The 11,369-nt window shown below is 46.2% G+C and overlaps 1 protein-coding gene across 1 annotated transcript; it reads left to right on the top strand.

Annotated features, from left to right (window-relative positions):
- Window positions 1-8,061: 8,061 nt before the first annotated feature.
- LOC148039683 (putative TPR repeat-containing protein At1g05150) lies at window positions 8,062-10,904 on the top strand. The gene has a single exon (XM_087692935.1). It carries the CDS (start codon window positions 8,243-8,245, stop codon window positions 10,673-10,675), a length of 2,433 nt encoding a protein of 810 aa, XP_087549061.1. The 5' UTR covers window positions 8,062-8,242; the 3' UTR covers window positions 10,676-10,904.
- The last annotated feature ends 465 nt before the right edge of the window (window positions 10,905-11,369 follow it).

Genomic DNA, 11,369 nt, shown 5'->3' with positions numbered 1-11,369 from the left:
TAGGGTCCTGAGACGTTAGATGCACCTACGCTGACCAATAAAAAGAGGAGGAAACAGCGAAAACAACAACAGTTGTAGGTGGTTGTGGACCCCAAGAACGTTGAGACCAAGAGCGTTAGAGAGCTGGGGAATAAAGCATCAACTCCATCCACCAATGAGTCCATTGATGTCTCTCCTAATAGCCGTGAAACCTCAGACACATCTGTGTGCTCTGAAAAATCAAAGCAGCTGTTGCCATCAACAGTTGCCTTCAACACTCAATCCACCGACAATAGAACTCGCATCGACCAATCAAGAGTGGATGCAAGACTGTCATGACAGGGTGACGAATTCACACCAGTCACACCCAAGGAGAATCATGATGCAATAATGAAGCCTCAAGAGAAACAAGGAAACCCCAAGAGCATGAGCAATCCTAGTGTTGACCAATCTTGCTCACATAGGCCTGAACCCCTAGCTATGCTAAAGCCTAGGCAACCTCCTAGAACCTTGCATGAAATAGCAACGGAGCAAGCCCTCGTTGAACATAAAAGTGTCGCAGAATGCTTAATTGAGTTGGATGCTAAGCTCAAGGTGTTCGCACGCGTTTACGTCCTTGCGGACATGGGCACAATCCCCAAGGAGCAGCTTGGAGATTACTTGCCCTTCCCTTTATCTTGGGAAGAGCAGGAACACCTTGATGGGCACTATAGCAGGCTCCTACACGAACGCTTGCAACTCATCTCAGACGAGGAGACTGACGAACTGCGCTTAACCATCACATTCAATGAAGTGCTCTGCCGACCGAATCTCGTAGACATAGAGCAACTAAAGTGACTGTCAGCAGGCTAGAGTCAATTCGAGCAGTGTTGGTGCGAACGCCGCGTTGTAATGGCCGAACTAGGGGCTCAGATCATGACAGTCTCTGAGGAGCGATTGGCCAAATGGCGATCCCAAAGGGACCCAACCTATGTGGCACCAACTTCTCTTCGAGTGCTGACTGCCATTCGGGGTACAGACTTGGCTGAACCTAGCCAAGAAAACTCTCTGTTGGATAAGGTTCTCACTGAGGAGGAGCTACATGTTGCCAGTAGACTCGGACAAGGGTCCATGCTGCTTGATGTGGCAAAATATCTATCGATACTAAGTAAGCTGTCACAAGTGCTGGATGCGTGTGCCACGCTCCAGTACAACCCCGAGTTCTACAATTGGTTCTTATCCTCGTAAAGTGGCATGGATTCATAAATATGTATATAAATAAACACTGATTTTTGTGTCACCATGTACAAACAATATCAACACACACAAGCAATGATAGTCAAGCGCAGGGAGAAGAGTCGGGTCTAACAGGCTAAGCTCCTCAAGTCCTCTCATCACGCATTTAAAAGCTGTGTGACCATCCCCACCTCCAAGTGAAGGGCATGCAACCCACATTACCGCCATAAGAAGCCTTGACCAACAACTCTGATGGTGTAGACAGGGTGCAGCCCCTTTCTATACACCTTCTTCCCTTTCCGATCTATCCTTCCAAGGTTGAGCCCTGCCTAAATTCATGACCACCAGCCGATGTAACTCGGCTTGAGCCAAGATCTGCTAATGGCAGGAGGCTAAATATACATCACAGGCGCCATCCCTTTACAACAAGCACTGTATGCCCCACCCCTCCCCTTCTCGTCCTATGCGCTTGATAACCTGCACTATAATTCCTTACATATGAATGGTCTTATCATGTAACAAATCCTAATCCTTAATTCGCATCTTATAGGCCCCCCACGAGGAAAACATGGAGAACTAAGGGCAGCTAGCTTGCAAGGACGCTCTCCGCAGCCGACGGGAACATGTAGCATACGCCCCTCGGTCGGTGCACTACGTGCCCACTCTTAAAAGGTACGCCAAGAAACGCGGCCCCAAGCGACATCGCCCCGGACGAAGGCCGAAGAATCCGCGGGCCAGGGGAGCGGACGCTCAAGGAGGTGCACACAATGTGGCAAAACCAGTGGCACAAACCCCCACTGTACGCTCGGGCACCAGATGCTCAAGGGCAGAAAGGGCAGCTCGGGACAGGGAAGAATTCAATGAACTATTTAAAGGCATTTTGGAAACGGTGGCGGCCTGGGACTACACCATTCATGTCCCGGCCGACATGTTCCCTGCCCAACGCCATGGGAGCCCCACACCAACAGAGCCCCAACCACTTGACCACCCAGACTCGCCCTGCCTCGTACAAATGGAGTAGCCCCATGTTGAATAAAGGCTTATCAAATGCTACCTGGCCAGAACTTTTTGCCTTTAAATGGTTCAGTGTTGACACGTTCCCGAATTGTACAAACTTTTCATATCTATGTTTAATATATTTCACGTCTTTAGCAAAAGAAAAAGCTAATCAAGCACAGGTGATAAATATCTAAGTCAACACCATAGAATTCAGATAAGTGATGTCTCCTTGCATTGCACTGGTTTATTATAGTTGTGGCATATACCATGCATGTACTCTCATGAAGTGACAAGTGGATACAGGATGAGACAGGTCTTTGTGCGAAAGTGTTTAATATATAAGTCACCACAAGACCACCAACCCCACAAAGAACCATTATGGAGGAAGTGACAGGAATACCAAGAAACAAAAGCCATGACGGAAACGCCACTGGATGAGAACCCAAGGACACCTCTGCAAAAAAAGCACATATTGCAACTGAGCATGGCCAAAGCATAATCATCAATTACCTCCTCCTTCTTGGCTAAACTCTATGTTTGGACAAGAGCCACTCTCTCAACAAGGGCGAATGTCTCTTCATCATCCAGGATTCAATTCGCAAGATGCTCTGCCCTTGTACATGCACAGCTCACTCCAAGTGCTACCTCAATTGTTCGATGTCTCACATGTTACAAAGAGGTTTGCAAAATCTCAAATGTATCTCTTCATCCCAACAACAGTTCCTCTAGCATCAAGGTTGGTGACGCAATCATCTCTGTAATATCTATTCTTCATAGCCTCTAAATCCCAACATTTCCCAATCCAAATGAAAGGCTAACCGCCTCAATGTATGGCATTGATTGTATTCATTCTTTCCACAAAAAAAAGAGAGAAAGAAAGAAAGAAAGAAAGAAAAGAAAAGAAAAGAAAAAAAGAAAAAAAAGAAAAAGAAAAAGAAAAAAAAACACACACGATCACAGTACCACACCTAGGGGTCCTCAAATTAGGTACGTCCAGTGACCTTGGCCGGCTGGCTCCGTCCCTAATTCCCTAGCCCTTTGTATATCCCCCACAACTGTTCAGGGCACATTAAGGGCAGAACATACCTAGGGAGCTCGCCTCGCCTATGGTTAGACCTGTCACCCTGAATCACTTGCACAATTCTTTTGCACTCCATCTCAAAGCCATTACAATCAAGAGTGGTAAGCAAGGCATGAAAGACAATGGAAAAGTACACCATACTTTTCAAGCATTGCAAGTAGCCACTAGCTACCCAAAGCTAAGACATCAAGGAGCTCAATTATGCTACATTGCCTTGACAAGACCATAATGATGTCTCAAGCAATCTTCAAGTATACTCTCCATCTTCATCGACAAAATTTTCCATCAACTTAGCTCCTTGCTTCACTGACCCATTGCTATACAAGGAACCAGGCCGACAGTCTTCTAATTAAGTAATATCTAAGTATGCACAAGCACTCACATAATACCTGCACCGAAGTATATACACAATTTGGGTCCTCAAGTGCAGGACAATACTCTCAGCTTGCTTAAAGTTCGACCTGTCTCCCAAACCCTTAGGGAGAGACCACATGAGAGGTTTTCAATTGCAGGTGTTGAAGACTCCAATGAAAGTGTCGTTTGCTCTTCATCAACAACCAACTTTGAATGCTTATCCCTTACCATCCGACAAGCCTGCAAAGAATCGTCATGTGCAGAATCCCCAACAAACCAACACTTGTGCTGGCCATCAATGCAATCCCCAACACAGAATAGCCCTACCACCAACTCCAACAACCTTCCACCAGCTACCTTGGCCACCAAAAGGCCCCCAGGACCTTCTACCACACCACCACCAACACTCCTCCACGGAAACCACAGGTGTCCTTGTCACTCACATATTCGGTGCATGCTATAGCTTGCTACCTACGACGGTGAGTGCCATGGGACTGGCACTCGTCTAAGAGGGGGGTAATGTTAACCCTCAAACGAATGAAGGTGGAAAATCCGGAAAAGCTAAAGCAGAACACAAAGACAAAGGCCAAGGCAAAGAGAAACGGAAGACAAAGACGCACAAGGAGAAGAGTCCTAAATAAGGGAAAAAGGCGCACAAGGAAAAGCGCAAGTCAAAACTTTTGTAAAAGAGCGCAAGTGCATCATGGTTTAATTCAAGGAGCGTCGGCTCTCACCCGTGCAATTTGTAAATGTAAACGGGCGATGGAAAGGAAGCTAGGAAGATAGAAGGACAATGGGAAAAAGGGGCCTAGGCTACGGCCGGCCATGTAAAAAATAGGAAAAGGGGATGACCGCCCAAAAGGGATTTAGGGTTTTGTATATAAAGTTGAAAAGTGAATGAAAAGCTCATTCTTGTGTGTGGCAAAAGTAGCTCTCCTCTTCTTCTTCTTCTTCTTCTTCTTGCTTGCTTGAGCTTGTGCTTGAGAGAGGGAGTGTGAGAGTGTGAGGGAGTGAGTGTGTGAGGGTGAGGGACCGGGGAGGAGAAGCTCTCCATCTTCTCCTCTCTACTTCTCTTCTCTTCTCTTCTCTTCTCTTGCTCGCGGCAATGGAGCTTGGAGTGTGGAGCTTGAGGATGGAGCTTGCTTGAAGCTTGCACTTGGATCATGGAGCTATCGGAGTGCGCGGGAGAGGAGGTAACTCGAACGGCATGGAGGTAAGCTCACTACACCCATAGGTATGGATGGCGCGTCGGTTATGTGAGAGGTAGCCATTAGTTCTCGGCTTGGAACGCTTGAAACAATAAGTGGTCCGTGGGTCTTGGCGGTTGAGTGAAAGCTCCCACACCAACCACCAGCCCCGAAGATCCCATCATCCATGCAATGCACTCCCCATCTTATGTGACAATGTCACCATGCCGGCGAAACAAAGCAGGGGCACACTGAGGCAACCCCAATCAAAAAGTGAATAAAGAAGCTCATTTGGAACAACGCACGAGAAGGCAACCGCGGAGGGCCAAGAGATGGATCCACCTAACACCATATTCAATTTTAAAGATGGATCCGCCCATCAGCCTCTCTCCTCACCGGGATCCATCCAATGCCATCGTCAATTTCAAAGGCATAAATCCCTCCAGTACACCTTCCCCCAGGGCTCGTATACGGCCTTTCAAGTCCAAAAATCCCTCCAAGACTAGGGATCATATCCAACACAAGGGCCTTTCGGTTCCAAAAATCCCTCCAATAGGTCCATAAATCCCTCCAACACCAGGGATCATATCCAACGCAAGGGCCTTTCAGTTCCATAAATCCTTCCAACAGGTCCATAAATCCCACCAACTTCAAGGATCATCTCCAACTCAAGGGTCTTCAAGTTTCATAAATCCCTTCAACACACCTCCCAACACGGCTTGTACACAAACTCAAAAAGCCACTTGGCTACTCCAGCAGCAGAGTCCAACTCACCACCCAATAAGTGCCATGGGACTGGCACTCAATTAGGAGGGGGGTAATGTTAACCCTCAAACGAACAAGGTGAAAAATCCAAAAAATCTAAAACAACGTGAAAAATCCAAAAAATCTAAAACAAAAGACAAAGCCAAAGCAAAGCAGAATGGAGGACGAAGACACGCCAAGAAAAATCGAGAAACACAAGAAGTGTGAAAAAGCCCTAAATCAAGGAGAGGCGCACATGGAAAAGCGCAAGTCAAAACTTTTGTAAAAGAGTGTAAGGCACACCATGATTTATTTTAAGAGCGTCGGGCTCTGACCCATGCAAATTGTAAAGGTAGATGGGCGGTAGGAAGGAAGCTAGGAAGACAAGAGAACAATGGGAAAAAGGGCCACAATCGGCCATGTAAAAAAGGGGATTAGGGGATGACCGCCCAAAAGGGATTTAGGGCTTTGTATATAAAGTTCAAAAAGTGAATGAGAGCTTATTCTTTGGTGTGTGGCAAAGTGGGCTTTTCTTATTGATCTATTCTCTTCTCTTGCTTGCTTGTGTGTGCTTGAGGGAGGGAGTGTGAGAGTGTGAGGGTGAGGGATCAAGGAGGTGAAGGTCTCCACTATCTCCTCTCTTCTTCTTCTCTCATCTTCTCTTCTCTTCTCTTGTCTCGCATACAGCTATGGAGGATGGAGCTTGGAGGTGGAGGCTTGAGAATGCTTGAGCTTGCATCAAGAATTGTGGAGCTATCGGAGTGCTTGAGAGAGGAAGCAACTTGATCGGGCATCAAGGTAAGCTCACTATACTCGTAGAGAAGGATAGCGCGTCGGCTATGTGAGAGGTAGCCACTAGTGCTCGCTTGAAAGACTTGAACAATAAGCGGTCTGTGGGTCTTGGTAGTTGAGCTTGTGCTCGCCTCTACAGGCACAAAGTGCCTACCATACATATTATGATAGGCTTTCAACCTATTTGTGTTTAGTGGGCCAATGGTTAGAATAAAGCTAGAATTGACTAATGATAAGGATGTGTCTTATAGTTGAAGAAGGCCACAAGTGTATACTCTATTACTAACAAGCATTAAATTCTCTAGTATCATTATTTTTGGATAGGAGTCACAAGCAATCCATAAGCTTTTCACATTCTACTAGCACATTGCATTGGTCAACATGGATATATTTCAAGTGCGTCCCTCATGCCTTGGTTAAAATTTAGCAATGATAAGAGTGTGTCATATAGTTGGAGAAGGAGTCTAAGCAATTCGTAAGCAAGTTTTTCACATTTTGCTAGCACATGGCATTGGTCAATATGATGTATTTCAAGTGTGTCCCTTATGCCTTGGCTAAAATTCAGCAATGATAAGAGTGTGCCTAGTTGGAGAAGGTCAATGAGAGTGTATTGTATAATTGATGTGCAATAATTTTTTTAGTATAATTATTTTTGGGCAAGAGTCACAAGCAATCCCCAAGCAAGTGTTCACATTTTGCCAACACATGGCATTAGTCAACATGGTGCATCTCAAGTATTGTCCTTATGCCTTCGCTAATATTTTCTTTAAATGATCCAATAAGCTAAAAGGGGACATTTAGTTCTAGCACAGTAATAGAATCTCATGATGGCTTGGGAACCTCTAGAACTACAACAAGACATTGTGTCAAGACATCATGATGGGTTGAGTCGCATGATAACAATATGACTTCATGGAGCTAATAGTCTTAACATGGAATCCAACATTTGCAATAGGTGTTATGTTATCCAATCAGGTTTCAGCTTGGCTTGGCATAACTAAGCCTAAGCACAAAGGACTTGCATACCACTTTAAGATTCAAACTCACATGCCCATGTTAAACTCATTGCTCAACCCACACAAACCACAATGCCATGACCCCATTGGCAAATATGGCATATCCTGATAGCCCTCGCACATGAGGGACTGCGCTCCCAAAAAGAGCAACGTAGTGAGTACTTTACTCATGTGGCATGTAACTCTCGGTCTAACCAGAGTCTCCTCCCTAGGGATCTTGTGTTGAACCATTGGCCGGTTTAATTGACACATGTCTACGTGTCTTTGGTCAACATGGTTTTGATCGAGTCAGTTTGGGGTGATTTAGAAATTGACAAAAATCTGTTTGCGCGCTTTAGCATGGTTTGTCACAATCCTTTTCACTGCCGGGACCTACTAAGTGAGGCTACGCAATTCCTCACGTGCAAGGGCTATGAAGATGGGGTTTTATAATCTTGGTTGTCATAAGGTTTCAGCCTTGCCAACATGGGTTGGTAAGCGATATCCACGCATAAGGCAGTCTTTCAGCTGGTGGGAACAACCACTTTGTGGGGCCCACAAGATTGCCAACACGCATCTGCCAATCCGTGCGCTTGAACCAATTATAAATTTTAAAAAATAACAATATAGATATAAATATAAAAAATATAACGTGAGATAAAATCGAATTAGGGGTTTATATTTTTCGTATTTGGATCTTCCCGTTGTGAGAAAGGCGCACTGCGCAGTATCTCTTCTGCATCTCTCCCTCCCTCTCTCTCTTCCCCTTCTTCTCTCTCTCTCTCTCCTCTCTCCCTCTCTCTCTCTCCCCTTCTCTTCTCTCTCTTCTTCCTCTTCTTGTCCTCTCTCTCTCTCTCTCTCTCCCCCCCCCCCCCCCCCCCCCCCCGCCATCGCCAATGCTCGACCCCCACAGCACCCGCATCCTGAAGGTTCGGAAGATCTTCCGCCAATTCGACCTCAACCGCGATGGCCGCCTCAACCGAGACGAGATGGCCGCCCTCGTCATCGCCGTGAACCCCAGGGTCAAGTTCAGCGAGGAGCAAATCAGCGCCATCCTGGACGAGGTCTTCCGCACCTACAGCGAGTTCATCGAGGGCGATGGCGGCCTCAGCTTCGATGGCCTGCTCCGCACCTACGACGACGGCGCTGGCGACGTCGACCGTGACTTCGACGCCCTGCGCCTCGAGCTCGACAGCAGCGACGAGGGCGAGGGCGAGGGCCTGTCGTCCGGTACCAAGGTCACCACTTCCTCCTCCATCGCCGATGAGCGGGCCGAGTCCGTTCCAGCGGCCAAGCGTAAGCAGAACGTGCCCCCCTGGGCCACCTCCCCGAACAACGGCATCGCATACGACAGCACATGGCGCCTCGTCGAGGACCTCGGCATCATCATCAAGCGATTGGAAAACAAAATGGCCAGTAAATTGAGGGAGGGTAAGAAAGATGCCATTGGTACTGATGCATCCTCAGAAGGAGCTTGGTCTCGGGATTTAGGGCTCGGGAGCGGCCCTTTGAATCTGGTTGGAGATGGTGGAAGGCAGAACTGGGAGGAGCTTGGCCAGGACTATGTTAATTTTCGAAAGGAACTAACAGAAATCAGGGCAAAAGCAGATAAATCCAAGACTCAAGAGGAAGTGTTTGATGCACATATGGGCATAGGGCGAACTCTATACGATCATGCATTGTACGCAGAGGCTCTGACTAGCTTCAGGCGAGCTAGCGAGGTGAAGCCTACTGATCCTAGGCCACATTTCCGCCTTGGAAATGCTTTGTATTCTCTTGGCCAACATGCTGAAGCAAGAGATTGCTACACCTCAGCTTTGGATGCTGCAGAGATTTCAGGTAACCAGTGGAATGGCCTTCTACCTCAGATCCATGTGAACCTTGGAATTGCACTTGAAGCTGAAGGCATGCTCCTGGGTGCAAGTGAACATTACAAGGAAGCTGCTATCAGAGAACCCAAACATTACAGGGCCTTGAAATTGCTTGGGAGTGCACTCTATGGTGTCGGAGAATACAGGGCTGCAGAGAAAGCACTTATGGAGGCAATATTTCTTAAAAGTGATTACTCAGATGCACATTGTGACCTTGGATCAACTTTGCATGCTATGGGAGATGATGAACGGGCAGTTCATGAATTTCAGAAGGCAATCGATTTGAAGCCTGACCATATGGACGCGCTTTACAATTTGGGTGGCCTGCTAAGGGACATGGGCAGGTTTCAACGAGCAGCAGAGATGTACTCGAAGGTGTTGGCTTTGCAACCTGGCCATTGGAGAGCTCAGCTCAATAAGGCAGTGGCCCTTCTTGGTGCTGGGGAGACAGAGGAGGCTAAGAAAGCTTTCAAGGAGGCATTCAAAATGACTAATAGGGTTGAATTATATGATGCTATCTTACATTTGAAGCATGTCCAGAAAAGTAATTCCGCAGATAACAGTGTCATAGTGGTGGAGGTCTCACAGTTTAGGGAGGCAAACTCAAAGACAACTCCACGTCGATGGCTCTCTTCTGCCTTGGATATCAGGCACTTTCAGAGACACACACGGTTAGGGCGCTGTGATGTCAGCTATGTCAAGAAGGAATTTAGCGAGACACAACTCCCTTTGTCATCATCTGGTGGGAGTGGGGCAGAAAAGTCTATCCGTAAGGAAGAACTGGAAAAAATTCTGCGGCGGTTGTTGCATTTTCTGAAGCCTGACACATTTCAGGGTGCAGTGAAGGCAATCAATGGGAGGATTTTGAGTGTCTTGGATGGAACAGGGTCAGGACGTGTTGACATTGGTATGTTTTTTGCCCTTATTGCACCTCTGTGTGCAGGATTACAAGTCAAAAGGAAACGGACAGCCTTTGATGCTTTGGGTTGGCGTGCTTCAAAAGGAAGTGGTGTTGAAATATCCAAAGCTGATGCTACCCTGTACTTGCGGCTCCTGCAGGCCATCTATCTCCCAGCACAAGGTGCCAGTGGAATGATGGAAGTGCATGGGAATCAAGATCAAGCTAGCATATCTTTCCCTGAGTTCCTTGAAATGTTTGATGACCCTGATTGGGGATTTGGAATTCTTAATGTCTTGGTTAAGCTGGAGGCTAGTGATCGTGTGCGGCACAGCAATCAGACTTGCATTGTATGCTGCTACTCTATCACTGGGCCTTGGTACAAAGAGGTGTCAGCTAATTTTACTCTTTGTTCTCTGTGCTACAGTGAGGGGAAGGTACCTGTTTCATACAAAAAAGCAGAGTATTGTTTCAAAGAGTATAACAGTGAAGCAGATGCCATGAAAGACAAGTTACGTTTTTTTGGTCACAGATCTTCTTCCCCTCCTCCAGATGTGTAAATGAAACCAATCATGACTTATTCAGGCTACATTTCTAGCTGGGTGTAGGACCTACGATTAGAGATTGCTGTACAACACACTGACAGAAGGGTTAATGCAGTTAGCTGGTCTTCATTGTTGGAGCAGATAATACTTACAAACATAGCTTTGTACATGATTCATTGTTGGGACAGATGCTCTATCTGAGGGTCTTCCTACAGCCATTTTTAACAGGTTTCTCTTTTTTCTGAAGTTGTTTGACATACATATCAATGTTGAAAATAGGAATCTGAAGATTCATCTAAGTCTTATCAGCTTCTATAATGAAACACTTGTCAGTAATTATCAGCTCCTACAATGAAACACTTGTCAGTCAACAAGCACTTTAACATGTTCTAATATTGTTGAAAGCTTGTGGATAATTTTGCTACAACCATTTCCAGTGGATTTTTTTGTGTTCTTTTTTGGATATGATGATCTTAAGTTTATGCTAATATAAGTTCCAGGAAGCTACTAGGGCTAAAGCTTTTGATGAATTTGTCCTGCAATGCTGTACCACTATACATGATTATTGAAAGGTTCTAGATGGTTGAAAGCTCTAGACTTTCATGTGAGGCCTATTTGTGCGCTGAGAGGGCAGTTAGAGTGCTTATGAGCTGAAGTTAGCCAAGTACACATGATGGTGGAAAAGTTCTAGAGAGTTTAAATTTGTAGT

The sequence above is a fragment of the Lygodium microphyllum genome, chromosome 2, assembly GCF_053477565.2.
Source record: "Lygodium microphyllum isolate KBCC chromosome 2, Lygodium_microphyllum_v1.1.10, whole genome shotgun sequence".
Taxonomy (NCBI): Eukaryota; Viridiplantae; Streptophyta; class Polypodiopsida; order Schizaeales; family Lygodiaceae; genus Lygodium; species Lygodium microphyllum.
This window is presented reverse-complemented; position numbering and strand designations above follow the sequence as displayed.